This window comes from Seriola aureovittata, chromosome 19 (genome assembly GCF_021018895.1).
Source record: "Seriola aureovittata isolate HTS-2021-v1 ecotype China chromosome 19, ASM2101889v1, whole genome shotgun sequence".
Taxonomy (NCBI): Eukaryota; Metazoa; Chordata; class Actinopteri; order Carangiformes; family Carangidae; genus Seriola; species Seriola aureovittata.
The window spans coordinates 547028-562696 of record NC_079382.1 but is presented as its reverse complement, the minus strand read 5'-3'; the positions used below and the strand labels follow the sequence as shown (position 1 = coordinate 562696).

The 15669-nt window shown below is 43.3% G+C and overlaps 1 protein-coding gene across 1 annotated transcript; it reads right to left on the bottom strand.

Annotated features, from left to right (window-relative positions):
- Positions 1-1851: 1851 nt before the first annotated feature.
- Positions 1852-2552, bottom strand: LOC130160736 (dehydrodolichyl diphosphate synthase complex subunit nus1-like). Its single transcript, XM_056363430.1, has 2 exons — positions 1998-2552; positions 1852-1910 (listed from the first exon to the last, which is right to left on the bottom strand). The coding sequence occupies exons 1-2, from the start codon at positions 2395-2397 to the stop codon at positions 1852-1854; spliced, it is 459 nt and encodes a 152-aa protein (XP_056219405.1). The 5' UTR covers positions 2398-2552.
- Positions 2553-15669: the final 13117 nt, after the last annotated feature.

Here is a 15669-nt window from a genome sequence, read left to right as displayed (position 1 = left end):
AGCGGCTCAATGAATATTATTCATTGTTATGTCATTTCTTACCCACAGTCCTTTGGAGAATAGTCCTTTCCACACGGCACTGAACAGCAGAGTTTCACTGCTCTCTGCCTGAACATGTCAAGACTGTTGCACCTGTAACCACATCAACACTGATGACAGTGTACACCTGGAGTACCTGTACGTCTCTGCAGCAAGGTGAAAAGTCAAACCACATCCAGCTGCATTCAGCTGTGAAGTTGCTCTGTAATATGTACAGTTCATTCATCAAGTCTTTAGAACTCTTTGGTTTCTACACAATTTGTTCTGTTACAGTTTTATGATAAAATTTTAAAAAATATCCATAAGTGGAAACAGAGTTTTAGAAAGTTTTTTTCAAACTCATTTAAAAGGAAAAACTGATATCTCACATTGACATAAGTATTCACACTTTACTATGACTGTAAGTTTACCTCAGGCTCCTCAATTTCTCAGGATCATCTCTAGGGTGTTTCTATACCTTGATTTGAGTCCACCTGTGGTAAACTCAGCTTATTGGACATGATGTGGAAAGACACACAGCTGTCTATATAAAGTCATAGTAAATGATCCTGTGCTGCCCCCAACACGCAATGGCCCCCTCCCTGGGCCATGCTTCATCCCTCCACCAAGTTCAGTGCAAATCGCTTCAGTACTTTTTGTGTGATCCTGCTGACAAACAGACAGAAAACATAAAACACAACCTCCTCTGTGGAGGTAGAGAGTCAGGAGCAACATGGCGTCTTGTAGCATTACTACAGTTAAATAAACTGTGGTTCCAAAATAAGGTCAGGGAATAAGGGAACAATCTTATGACTGACCAGCTGCATGTCAATAGATTTACAGTGACCTGGTTAATACAGTGTTTTCTGTTTTCTCTGAGTAAACTGAGAAGTTAAAGTGGAGATGAAGCACTATACAGGTTGAGTGTTGTTTGTTTGCATTTTACCTTGGGAAAGATAGGGTTCTGCAATCAAACCTGAAATTCAACTAGCCATCTCTGAACAAGGTAGGTGGTGACAGGAATGGTTCATCGTCCGTCTCTGTGGTTGTTGTTAGATTGTTCAACACTAAGAGTTGTCAATAAAAATTAAAATGGATAGAGAAGAGAACAAATATGTATAATATACAGATACAGTTTATTCAGAAAGTCTTCAGACCCTGTCACTTTCTTCACATTGTGTTCTGTTTCATGATAAACTCGTTAAATCAACTCAATAAAAATTTCCCTCATCAATTCTGAGTCCCCAACAACTGACAAAGTGAAAACAGAATTTTAGAAATTTTTCAATTTTTATAATAATGTTAGCAACACACACACAAATTATGAGCCATGTTTTCCTGTTTTTGTTGTTGGGTGCTACTGGTCAGCTCAGATTGTTACCATAGTAACATTGGTCTTGATCTTTATTTTTGTGATCTATGAGCAACATTAAGACCGGACCAACACTACAGACCAGTTTGACATATCTTTGTGACATAACAAATATAATATTACATTGGCATTTCTGTTCCCCTAGAGACTGGAAAATGAGCAGTACTGTCAATGGAACAAACTAATACAACCTCTACAGTCACATGGCATTACATGGGGGAGGGGTGTTCATGTTCAGCCTGTATAAATTATGGTCATTTGAGTATTGAAACGTTATGAAAGTCAAACAAACATATCAAATCAAACTAATCAAACACAAATGAGTGCGTGGAAGTAATGAGATAAGAAATCAGCTGTGTAGTGTAGACGGTAGCAGGAATTACTGAGGAAGTTTACAGAGAACAGAATTCATTTTTAAACACTCAGCAATCCTCTGGGTCCAGATCTTCTAACCTTAACGTTCAGCCCACTAAACTCGTTGACCGACTAGGAGGGAACATGGCAGAGTAGTTAATCTTAACTAAACCAATTTAGAGGAGAGTCACACAGAGTTGAGCCCTCAGTCAGTAGCAGTAGAGACACGGAGGACAGAGACTAGAGTGTTTACCGTGATTGTCATAGACGCTGACATAAGAAATGCCGACAGCCATACACCAGACGACCAAGTTCGCTATGTCCGTGTAGCTAGGCTCTTCTTCCGCCACCAACAGGCCAATGTGGACCGGCAGCTTCTCCAGGGACCTGCCGTCGGATAACCACCGTGGCCGGTGACCAGCAGTGTGGTGTTCAGTTACCGGATTAGCGTTAGCATCGGGGTTGTGATTTAACTTCTTGTGATGATCTGGGAACCCGGCCAGGGCTACCGGCAGCAGAAATGTCGCCATCGCCCTCTCCCACAACCGGTCCTTCCAGCTCCGAAGCCAGACGCGAAGCCAGGAGACGAGCGCTCTGTTGACGTGTACAACAACCAGCAAGAACCGCCATAACAAGCCATACAGCAGCGCCATTAGCGTATTAATTCCTGTCGTATAAAGTCTTAAAGGACGGCGGTCAAATGAGCAGCACCGGTGCGTTACTCTGAAGCAGTGTCTGCCTGCTAAATCTGTTTCAGCGGCGCCTACAACTCCCTGCCAGTCGCCATCTTCCTCTCTCCTTGGCAACCCCTGACCTGTAAACCCTCGGCGTGATACACGTAGATCGCTTATTGGTCAGAAGTAGAGTGACGCAACACTGAATCCGCCTTAACAAGTGTTACACAGTTTATGGTCTTTACAGTCAGTGGTGTCAGAGCAGGCCCAGGAGCAGGCCGCAAAATAACGGTTCATATCTCGAAATAAACTCACACACTAACACGTGGCAGCGGCTCAATGAATATTATTCATTGTTATGTCATTTCTTACCCACAGTCCTTTGGAGAATAGTCCTTTCCACACGGCACTGAACAGCAGAGTTTCACTGCTCTCTGCCTGAACATGTCAAGACTGTTGCACCTGTAACCACATCAACACTGATGACAGTGTACACCTGGAGTACCTGTACGTCTCTGCAGCAAGGTGAAAAGTCAAACCACATCCAGCTGCATTCAGCTGTGAAGTTGCTCTGTAATATGTACAGTTCATTCATCAAGTCTTTAGAACTCTTTGGTTTCTACACAATTTGTTCTGTTACAGTTTTATGATAAAATTTTAAAAAATATCCATAAGTGGAAACAGAGTTTTAGAAAGTTTTTTTCAAACTCATTTAAAAGGAAAAACTGATATCTCACATTGACATAAGTATTCACACTTTACTATGACTGTAAGTTTACCTCAGGCTCCTCCATTTCTCAGGATCATCTCTAGGGTGTTTCTATACCTTGATTGGAGTCCACCTATTGTAAACTCAGCTGATTGGACATGATGTGGAAAGACACACAGCTGTCTATATAAAGTCATAGTAAATGATCCTGTGCTGCCCCCAACACGCAATGGCCCCCTCCCTGGGCCATGCTTCATCCCTCCACCAAGTTCAGTGCAAATCGCTTCAGTACTTTTTGTGTGATCCTGCTGACAAACAGACAGAAAACATAAAACACAACCTCCTCTGTGGAGGTAGAGAGTCAGGAGCAACATGGCGTCTTGTAGCATTACTACAGTTAAATAAACTGTGGTTCCAAAATAAGGTCAGGGAATAAGGGAGCAATCTTATGACTGACCAGCTGCATGTCAATAGATTTACAGTGACCTGGTTAATACAGTGTTTTCTGTTTTCTCTGAGTAAACTGAGAAGTTAAAGTGGAGATGAAGCACTATACAGGTTGAGTGTTGTTTGTTTGCATTTTACCTTGGGAAAGATAGGGTTCTGCAATCAAACCTGAAATTCAACTAGCCATCTCTGAACAAGGTAGGTGGTGACAGGAATGGTTCATCGTCCGTCTCTGTGGTTGTTGTTAGATTGTTCAACACTAAGAGTTGTCGATAAAAATTAAAATGGATAGAGAAGAGAACAAATATGTATAATATACAGATACAGTTTATTCAGAAAGTCTTTAGACCCTGTCACTTTCTTCACATTGTGTTCTGTTGCAGTTTCATGATAAACTCATTAAATCAACTCAATAAAAATTTCCCTCATCAATTCTGAGTCCCCAACAACTGACAAAGTGAAAACAGAATTTTAGAAATTTTTCAATTTTTATAAAAAAGTATAACCTGAAATCTCAAATTGACATATGTATTTAGACACTTTACTATGACTTTAAGTTTAGCTCAGGTTCCTCCATTTCTCTGGATTATCTCTGAGTTGTTTCTACACGTTGATTTGAGTCCACCTGTGGTAAACTCAGCTTATTGGACATGATTTGCAAAGACACATATAGACTATATAAAGTCTCACAGCTGATGATGGAGATCAGAGCAGGACCATAAGAAGGAAGGAGTTGCTGCAGAAATCAGAGACAGGATTGTGTCTAGGCTCAAAAACATTTCTGCTGCATTGAAGGTTCCTGAGAAGGAATCTGACATGAAGAAGTCTGGAACAACCAGGACTCTTTTAGAGCTGCACCCCATTAACTGAGGCATTAGAGAGAAGAGAGGAGACCAAGAACCTGATGGTCTCTCTAAGCACCAGAGATCCTGTGTGCAGATGGAGAAACTTCCAGAAGGAGAACCAGAAGAAGAAGAACCACCTGAGACCAGACCAACAGTTCTGGTCTCATCAGACCAGAGAATCAGATTTTTCTCAGTCTCAGTCTTTTAGCTGCTTCTTTACAAACTGTCACTGAGGACAGGTTTCGTCTGGACTCTCTGACATAAAGACCAGATCAGTGGAGAGCTGCGGTGATGGTTGACTGTTCTGGTCTGTGGTTCCCTGATGGTGGAACAAGCTACCAAAGTCTATCAGAGCAGGTGTGTCCCTCTTTATCTTCAAGAATCTGTTGAAGACTCGTCTCTTCTCCTAACACCTCTAACACCCTAACATTGTCTAACAAATGCAGGTAAAGTTCATAGTAAGTTCTTCTTTCCCTGATCTTCTTCACTTATTAAATAGATGTAGTACATAGTTCTTACACCAAGGTCTCCTACTGCACTGAAGCTTTGGTGATGCCCCTCACTTGTAAGTCTCTTTGGATAAAAGCATCTGACTGATGAGTCAACGTGAATGTAAATGAGTGAAGGTTTCTGAATTAAGGTGCTGAATGGTTTGTGATAAGTACTGACACTTGTGAGTTGAAGACTTTGGTTAGATGTTCTGACAGTCCAGTTGTGTAAGAGAGTCTTGGTTGGATGCTCCTGGTGGTCACTGTTGGTTTTAGTCTGTCCTGGTCTTAAATCAGAGTGGGATTCCTGTCCTGCACTCCTTGGAGGTTTGGACCTTGAATTAAGATTAGCCCGTTATTCTTTGTAAACTGCTTAAACTTAGAACACTGAGTGAACCGCTAAAAGGTGAATGGACTGCCCTATGCATATTATGTTACACTGCTCTACCTCCTGGTTCATGAGATTGTCTTGGTAGTCTCATTGTAAGTGTGTTTGTCAGAGAGAGAGTCGGGCAAGTAGGGGCTGAGTAATTTGATATGCTGCACTGTTTCACAAATAAAAACAACGATGTTAGAGATCTTTTATGTTATTATATATACAGATAGATAGCTAGATAGATACTTAATTTATCCCCTAGGGGAAATTCATGTGTCCAGTAGCTCATTAGTAAGTAGGCTCTGCCCCTTCAGGTAGATGGCATCCGTGTTCAGGGACCAGTCCAGTTCACTGTCAAGGTGCACACCTATGTATTCAAAAAAATGTGCACCACCTCAATATCCTTTCCTCCAATGTTGACTGGCTGAAGGGCCTAGACCTCCAAAAGTCGATGACCATCTCCTTGGTCTTGGAGGTGTTCAGAAGGAGTCAGTTCTTGTTGCTCCATTCACTGAAAGGCCATCGTCAGATCCCTGTACTCCTCTTCCTGCCCGTTCCTGATACACGCCACAATAGCGTATTTGTTACTGAAAGTAATCAGTATTTGGTATAATGTCCTCCATCATATCTGTATTTTTTGGACTATGTTAGAAAATACTTGCAGAGGATTTATACATTATCTGGATACATGAGCTCTCCATGTGGCCCTGGGGTGTGGGTTAGAAAACGGTTCAGTCTTATGATGCGGCCCAGCTGCCCTCCACTGCTGTCATCTTGTGATGTTATCACAGCAAATAGTGTATCCGTGGTTCAGTTTTCCTGCTAACAACAGGAGTTTGTTGCTGGTAGATGGTGGACAACTGGAACATGTGCAGCCTGGTAACCAGAGATGTTCCTGTATGTTGTCTGCACTGGTCTAATATGTGGATGATGTAAAAGTCACTGACGCCACAAGGACAGTCCTAAGATACTCTGAACGTGACAGCTCAGTGAGATTGTGGGTGCTCTCTCATTAAAAACACCTCATGTTATTTACAATATGACGTTTCCCCTGAATAAACCTTCCCACTGCACTAAAGAGTGAGATGCAGCTTCTGACTGTAGAACTGCTTACTCCACAAACAGAATGTAACCCTTGGATGTGTTTGTCCTGTAACCCTACACACATGTAGCTAGCTAATGATGTGCTAACCCATCACCCAGGAGGTAACACAAGTTGAGAACTATAGTCAGTTAACCAGGTACACTAACATTAGCAGCTCATGTTTTTTTTTTTTTTTTTTTGTCTTGTAACAACAATAACTAGAAAATTCCTGGAGAAATTTTGAATGTGCCTGCTGCTTGTACTTCACTCCTCATATTTCAATCTGTAAAAAGGACGTTACTTTCAGTTTCATTCATGTTGTTGAGACTTATCCTGACACTGACCTCAGTCACTGCAGGTGTCCCTGAAAAAGCCATCTGAAGCTGGCCAAACTAACCTCACACTGATGGTTTCAAAACCAAATTTGTCTTCACAACCATAACATGACATGTATTCACACATGTACATGCCCGAACAGAAGTTGATCTGCAATAAAGCTATACCACTATATCCCCATATAGACAATAGCTTCCAAGATTGAACTTTTATTACCTACCTTACCTCTTACCTTTTTGAGGCTCTTCTTTCAAAAGTGTATCCATGTTGTGGAAATGGTGTGTGTATCTGTGTTGTCTGTATAAATTGCAGGTTTGGTACAACAGAGCCAATAATTCCCCCTTACCATTTTCAGACTTTAATTTGAAGGTTAATTCAAATTGTGGAGATGGTGTTTGTGTGTTTCTGTCAATATGTATATATATATATGTGTGTGTGTGTGTGTGCGCGTGCTTGTGTGTGTGTGTGTGCAGTGGTAGAGCTGGCCAACAGAACATCCAGTAAGTTCTTTTTACCTGGTTGAGACTCTTATTTTGTAGGTGAATATCAAAGAAGTAAGATGGTGTTTGTGTGTATCTGTCAATGTAGGTTTGCATATTGTTGTGTGTGGCAGTAGAACTGTCTGCCATAGAACATCCAAAAACCTTGTCTTGCCTTGCCTGAGGTGAATATCCAAAGGTGAAGATGGTTTGTGTGTCTGTCAATATATGTGTGTACATACAGTGTATGTGTACAATAATGTGTTCTAGGCAAAATTGTCCTCACGATCATAGAAAGACATGCACACAGACACATATACAGTGCTTATTTGCCTTAAAGATGACTAAACGGGACGTGACCTTTAACTCTTTTGAGGCTTTTATATTGAAATCTTCATCAGCTAAGGTCAGCCCTCTCGGATGACAGACTACGACCATTTCATCTTGTGGTACTTTACAGACGACATTCTAATTGTTGGTGACTTTAATATTCACTTGAATACGGCCTGTGATCCTCTAAGTAAAGCCTTTCAAGCAATCACTGACACGTTTGGTTTCAGCCAGTTTGTGGCTGAACCAACTCACTGCAATGGCAACACTCTAGACTTGATCCTATCCCGTGGAATTAAGGTATCTAGTCTGACTGTCTCTCCCGTCATGTCTGCAATCTCTGATCACTTTTTTTTTTATCAAGTTTGAAGCAACACTAGCCTGTCCTCACATTACTCAAATGTATTTACCACATGACACATTGGTCCAGCAACTGTAGCTGCTCTTGCTGAGAAACTACCGGAGGCCATCACATCGTTCACTGTAGCAACTGTCTCCATCGAAATTTGTACTAGTAAATTACAGTTTTTTTGATTGCATAATCACTAAAATCAAAAGTATTACACAATTATCAAAACCTTACACTCAAAGAGCAAAACATCAGCCCAGATTTTCACCACTATAAGCACAATGTCAGCCTCACACTTTTTACAAAACAATACACACACCTGTATACATTAGACACAGAAGATGACATGATGTCACTTCCTTGCAATTCCTCAAGCACTGACTGTCAAATTACCACACCTATGAGCCAATTGGTTATACACCATCAGGTGTGCAAACACATGATTGCTTAATTGTAGACACACCAATCAGGTTTAAGCACTATAAAACTGCAGCACGTGAGTTCACCTGTCTTCAACCGAAATGGAAGGAGTCAAAAGAAGAAGAGTGAGGGTGAGAGGGGGAATCCACGGCACAGGAGAAGGAGGTAGAGGAAGAGGAAGAGGAAGAGGAAGAGGTGGAGGTATGGGAAGAAGAAGACCTAAAGCAGGACAACATGCTCAAAGAAGAAGAGGACCAAATTTATCAAATGAAACACGGATTCATTCTGAGGGAGGCTGGACTAAGAGTTCAGCCAAATCTTAGAAGATATACAGTGGCATCTGTCATTAGGACAAGAAAAGACATTAAAAAAAAAAATCTGTCTATGGTTACAGTAATCAGCTGCTTATGGTATGCACCATATCAGCACGTTTGATACCCCCTGTGACATATTACAGTTGGTTATGTATTTTTTTCCACATACGATTGAGGGTTGAGAACAACAAGGAGGAAGGGCGCCAATATTCACGCAAGAACAAGAGAGATCATAAACATGGTTCTGGCCAAACATGCTATCAGGCTCAGAGAAATTCAAGCCAACATTATCGGTGACCATGCCATTTTCAATAATGTCCATCAGGTCTCTCTGTCAACACTGGCACACATCCTGAAAAGACATCAGGTTCAAATGAAACAACTTTATCGAGTGCCTTTTGAACGGAATTCAGAGAGGGTCAAACAGCTGTGGCATGAGCATGTGGAGGTATGTATTGTTCACTTTAGCACTGTGATGTTGCATACTACACATGTAACCTTTTTACATGTAAATTTACTGTATAATAGATCTATGCTGAACGACACAATCTTCTCTTTCACTGTATTTCAGAGAGTTTTACAGATGGATGCTGAGGAAATCCCGCATGAGTTCATATACATAGATGAGGCAGGGTTTAACTTCACAAAAGCTAGAAGGAGAGGCAGAAATATTATTAGCCACAAGGCTATAGTCAATGTCCCAGGGCAACATGAGGGTAACATCACCCTTTGCGCTGCCATTACACAGAATGGGGTCCTCCTCTGTCAGGCCAATATGGGCCCTTACAACACACCTCACATTCTCACATTTTTGGACCGATTGCACAACATCGTCACAGCAGTAAACCAAATGCACCAGATGCAACACATTGTCATCTGGGACAATGTGTCATTCCACCGCTCTGCTCTGGTCCATAACTAGTTTCAACACCATCCACAGTTTACAGTACTATACCTTCCACCAGACTCTCCATTCCTAAACCCAATCAAAGAGTTTTCCTCAGCATGGCAGTGGAGGGTTTACGATCTCCGGCCCCAGGCTCAGGTCTCATTCAGGCCATGGAGGAGGCCTGTGACCAAACCTACGCCGCAGCTGTGCAGGGATGGATTCGACTTTCAAGAAGATTCTTCCCATGTTGTCTTGCCGATGAGGATATCGTCTGTGATGTTGATGAAATTCCCTGGCCAGATCCAGCTAGGTGAAGAGATAATGTGTGTCGTATTTTCAGATTCTTTTCTTTCTTTTTTTTTCCTTTTCTTTTTTACTTTAATTGTAACCTGTACTGGATATAGTATTTTATGTTTGTCTGATGTTTGCTTAGCTTACAGTGTTATGCACACTACTGTAGTAGCATGAACTTAGACATGTTTTGTTGTGATTCTCCATGTTGACTGATTTGGGTATATGGAGAGAAATAAATCATAGTTTCATCAGTCTGCAGCATTGGTCTTGTGTAGTGTTTGGTGAATATATTGTATATTTGCACTTTCTCTGTGTACTTCACTTACTGCTCCACTCACTAACCGGAGCCAACTGCGCACTCTCACTGCCATCCCTAAAAATTTCCCTCAAAAGTCAGACAAGCTCTTTTAAATCCCACAATTTCCAACCCTCATTGACTATTTTCATAACAAAAATGTAGAGATTTTTTTTTGTCCTGTATCACCCAGTTTTGGTCTCATTCTGATATCTTTCATGGTTTTTGAGGAAGTGATAGGAGTACTCCCATTGACTTCAATACAAATTCAGGAGCAGGTGTTACTGGAGAAATGGGCAAAGCCGATTCTGATTGGTTAATTCAACTCAATAATTCTTAGCCTTTTAACTCAGGTATGAGAGCAAGTCTAAGGTAAATCAAGACGGTGTATTTGCATGTACTTGTGTGTGTGTGTGTTGATGTGTGTTTCTTTGCATGTGTAGACGTCTTTCTATAATTGTGAGGACAATTTTGGTTAAAACATTTTGGCCAGGTCAGTGTCAGGACAAACTTCTATGACATGAATGAGTGAAGTACACGCAGCAGGCACATTCAAAATTTCTCCAGGAATTTTCAAGTTATTATTATTGTTGTCATTAGCTGTAATTACAATTCTATGGGAGAAAGAGTTTAGTGAACCTCTCAAACTCCTGTCATGTAATACAAAGTGGTACATAATATCTGCCATAACTGATTCCCTTTGCACATGGAGGCCAAAAGCCCTTTCTGGCAGGGAGGACTTTCCTCCTCTTTAAAGTGGTAAAAAAAAGATTGGATGGTTATAATCTAGGGTACAAAGCAGGTAAAATAATGCAGTCATGAGTATAACAGCAAAAGAGAGTATTTCCTTATTCTAAATAAATATCCATCCATAAATCATGTTAATTATGGTCTAGTTTCCAAATGTATGCATAAACAAGGATATTAGCCATACGTAACGCAAATACAACAGCAGGACATAAAGTAACGTTTATTGCACGTTATGACTGTTTGATCCAGATAAAAGCAGCTGTTACGTTGTTAAAGATATATAAACTGGGTGATCAAGTTTTTTGGCAAAGTAACGTTATTTACTTTACTAGTTAGTTACTTTTAGGCACAACACCAGTTTGTATCACCTACAGTCCCAAAATATTTTCCAGTAGTAGTTTAACAGTAGTGGCACTAGTGGCAATATTGACAGGTTAGCAAGCTATCAAGCCTGATTTAGCTTACTAGATATATATGTATTTCAGCTAACGTTAGCAGTTTGTCTCCTTAGTCTGATTAGTCCCAACACAGTTTCCTCATGAAGTAGTGATCAAATATTTTACTATTTCAAATGGATAAAAACTGATTTCATTTGAGCTGTGAGCAGAGCGATGATTCACTCAACCCCTCCATGCTCCAACAGACCTTTCTGTCATAGTCAGACTGCCTAAAAACCACAACACATACATGTTTATTTGCATATAGAGCAGGGAGGTGAGATCCAGTCACAAGTGGTCACTAGAGTTGTCTCGACTACTGCAGTGTTCTTCTGGTGGACCTCCCTCCAAAAGGAATGTGGTCTGTCATCACCATCCCTGCACACAAGGAAGTCTCAGTCCAGACTGTTCTGTTCTGTGGTTCCCTGATGGGAATCTCTGCCTTCAGTGTTCAGCAGAGATGCAAGCCATTCCTCCACTGATGTAGATATTAAAATAAAAGTAACGTCTCAATTCTAGACATTAATATGATTGATAATATGTAGCTTAGTATACAGACCAGAGGCAAACAGTTCTATCCAAAGTGAGAATAACCTACTAACAGCTGTGAGACTGAGTATAGAGCACTCACATACAAACCTGTAATTTTAGAGGGGTTTCCAAAATTTCCCAAAACATTGAGCAGCTCTTTTAAATACATTTTAGTAGAGAAAAAGAAAAAAATGAGAGGTTAGATGTGAGATGTGAGATGTGAGGACAGAGGCAGAGAGGGACCTATCCCACTGCAGATCCTTCCTCGTCTGCCTTGAGTGTGTGCTATAAGCCAAGGCAGGCAAAAAGAGAAGAATGGTGCCCCTGTATGCTGTGTGACACTTAAGAGTGGCTCAGAGTGAATAATGTCAATGGAGGGGAGTGGGCAGGGGCTGGAGGTAGGAAGCAGGGGAAGCCTATTGGAACACCAACATCGTTTCACTTGCCCTCCTTTGCCCACGCAGACCACCCTCCCCTACCTCTTCCCACCCACCCACACCCACCCAACTACCATAACTACTGCAGACCCTCAACTGCCCTCTCTTTTCATGCTTAACAGCATAATGTGTGTGGGTGATGCTGCAGTTGCTCACCAAGCTATGGGAAGGCAACATCAGGAGAACAGGCTCTCCAGTGTGGTTGTGGTTTGGTTGTGGCAGAGATAATGCCCTGGAGATGCCCTGCTCTCTGCCCACCACCATTCATCAGCCCTGTGAGGTGATGATGAGAAGTGTCTGAATCACCATCTTCAGGTCTCCAGAGATGGTCTGTGGGGTTTCAGGCTGGATACTCAGGGACAGTCAGAGACTGATTGAAGCACAATCAGCAGCTGCAGGGTGGGGGAGAGCTCCGTGTTTCTGTCTGATGCTGTAGTTGAGGGGAGGGATCCTCCATTAGCTCAAACAGAGCCTGACGTACAGACGTCCAGTAGTTTGTCACTGATGACCCTTACTCATCTTTTTTCTTTTTGTTATTTTAATATGTGAGCAAGACATGCTGCCATCATTGTTTTTCCTCCTGGTTGTGTGATCAATATTTTCCCATTATCATTACCATGGAGACTAGTCTGACTTTCCAACTACACCCAGGTAAGTCTAAGTGGTTCACTAGTCATAACTTTCAGTTGGTCATAAATTTCAGTTCTAAATCGGATGTAACATGTAGGATGTACGTCAAGGCATACGCCCAGCTGGTGTACTCAGATCCTGGTCCCTCAGTTTGTCTGGAGAAGAGTCCTGATTATAGACTTGTTACTCTTCACAGTTCTTATTCCCACTGTTTTCCTGGGAAGAATCAGAGCTTTGTCACCTGATCTCTCACCACAGTTTGATCACAGAGGTCTACAGAGAGTTCACTCGACTTCATGGTGTTTGTCCTGCCCTGCAGGTGAACTGTGGGACCTGATATACACAGGTGTGTGTCTTTCTAAACTCTGTCCAGTCAGCTCAGTTCACCACATGAAGACTCCAGTCAAGGTCTCGTCTTGGAGCCACAGCAAAGATTGAAGACTTTTCTAAATGAGAAATTTCAGCTTTTGATTTTTAATAAATTTGTGATCTGACCATAAGGTGCAATTGAGTTTCCACAGCCAGGTGCACTCTCTCTACCACAGTTCATGCCTGCTTCAGTGCTGCTGCCTGCTAGTGCTGAACCTGACTGCTTCACTGCCATTCCTAGCCACGTCACTCATCAGCTGATCCCACTCAGACAACTCACCTGCTCCACGCCAGCCATCTACCTCCACGCTCCTCCTGCAACAACCCACCAACATTCCCCCAGGAACTCTCTCCCTCACTCTTTGAATGGTTGCCATTAAAGAACTTTTATTACTTTTATTAGTACGCTACTGGTTGTTCTGTGTCTGATTCTGCACTGGGGTCTGAACAGCATTTTTACCAGATCACACGGCACAAAACGTGTACTGTTACATCCCTACTAATGCCATACATGGACATTGTTCAACACCTCCATAACACTGACAACCATTGTATTACCCAGCCTCAGAGGGGCTGTTTATACCAGTGAGTCCCTGAACTATCCACAGGTAGAACCAAACAGCAGCAGCCTGAATGAATCAGACTTCCTTGCTGCTCATGTTTTTCAACAGGAACAATGACACATTTAGGTTCAAGTGTGTCTGTCACTATCAGCTGCCAAATCTGTATCTGTAGAACCATTTATAATGAATGTTTAATTCCTTCACCTACATCTTACACGTCCAAAAACTTTGGTGCTCATACCCCTGCAGGAGGTGGATCACAATGTCCATAGGTTCAGGGGCCAGTTGCACAAAGCACCTTAGGTTTTATATTCAAGTATGACACAGAATACTTTAAAAATCTTCCAGTGTAATGGAAAAACAAGGTATTTGCAGCAATGAAAAAGATTTTACAGTGGTACAATTCTACCGTTTCCATGGAGACCGTTTGATTGCTGGTATTAGCGCTTGTGATACTGGTTATCATTTCAATTGCATCGTCTCACAAAGTTGGCCAGAAGAATAAAATGGCAGTAGATAAGAAGAAAAGACAACCATCTAGGCTGGACCGCTGGTTAGGAATTAGGATCAGGTGTCGGCTGGACCACTGACTGGGAACCAGAATCAGCTGTCAGCTGGACTGCCGATGGGACACAAGGAGCAGGTCTTGGTCGGACCACTGACTGGGAACCAGAATCAGGAGTCAGCTGGATCACCGATGGGACACAAGGAGCAGGTGTCGGCCGGACCACTGACTGGGAACCAGAATCAGGAGTCAGCTGGATCGCCGATGGGACACAAGAGCAGGTGTCGGCCGGACCACTGACTGGGAAACAGAATGAGGAGTCAGCTAGGCCACCAACAGGACAGCAGGAGCAGGATTCAGCCGAACCGCAAGCAGGACATTAGGAGTAGATGTTGGCCGGACCACTGACTGGGAACCAGAATCAGGAGTCAGCTTGGCCGCCGACAGGACAGGAGGAACAGGATTCGGCAGGACCGCCGACAGGAAACGGGGTGCAGGATTCGACCGGACCACTGACTGGGAACCAGAATCAGGAGTCACCTGGGCCGCTGACAGGACACGAGGAACAGGATTCGGCCAGCCCACCATCAGGACACTAGGAGCAAATGTCGGCCGGACCACTGACTGGGAAACAGAATCAGGAGTCAGCTGGGCCGCCGACAGGACAGGAGGAACAGGATTTGGCCCGACTGCTGACAGGGAACGAGGAGCAGGGGTCGGCTGGACCACTGACTGGGAACCAGAATCAGGGGTCAGCTGCGCCGCCGACAGGAGGAGCAGAATTCGGCCGGGCCACCAAATGGGAATCAGGATCAGGAGTCGGCCAGACCACTGACTGGGAAACAGAATCAGGAGTCACCTGGGCCGCCGACAGGACACGAGGAACAGGATTCGGCCCGACCGCTGACAGGAAACGAGGAGCAGGGGTCGGCCGGACCACTGACTGGGAACCAGAATCAGGAGTCAGCTAGGCCATCGACAGGACATGGGGAGCAGGTGACCGGGACCCCTGATGCTGAGACAGCTGATGCATCAGCCAGGACGGTCGACCTGGGAATTGAGTCAGGAGCCGATGAAAAGTCAACAGGGACCCCCAACGCTGGAACTGCTGATGCCTCAGCCAGGGTGGTTGGTGAGGGCTCCTGGTCACAGGAGAGCAGAGGTTCTGGATAGTGGGGTAGTTGGGGCTTGGGCTGGAAGCTGGGGACCTGGGACTGTGGCTTGGGCTGGAAACTGGAGACCTGGGACTGGGAATTGGGCTGGAAGCGAGGAACCTGGGGCTGAGGCTGAGTTTCCCTGTGGTGATGGGAGCCGTGATGTCCTCGCCTCGAGTCAGATAGGGGATCAGCCAGCGTGCTATGGGGCCTAAAGACC

What these genes read in the sequence shown, in the direction of transcription:
- LOC130160736 (XM_056363430.1), bottom strand. Translation starts at nt 2,397, where the DNA reads ATGGCGCTGCTGTATGGCTTGTTATGGCGGTTCTTGCTGGTTGTTGTA. An exon ending in CAGCGTCTATGACAATCACG is followed by an intron (nt 1,911 to 1,997) that starts GTAAACACTCTA and finishes AAATTGGTTTAG; the next exon opens with TTAAGATTAACTACTCTGCC.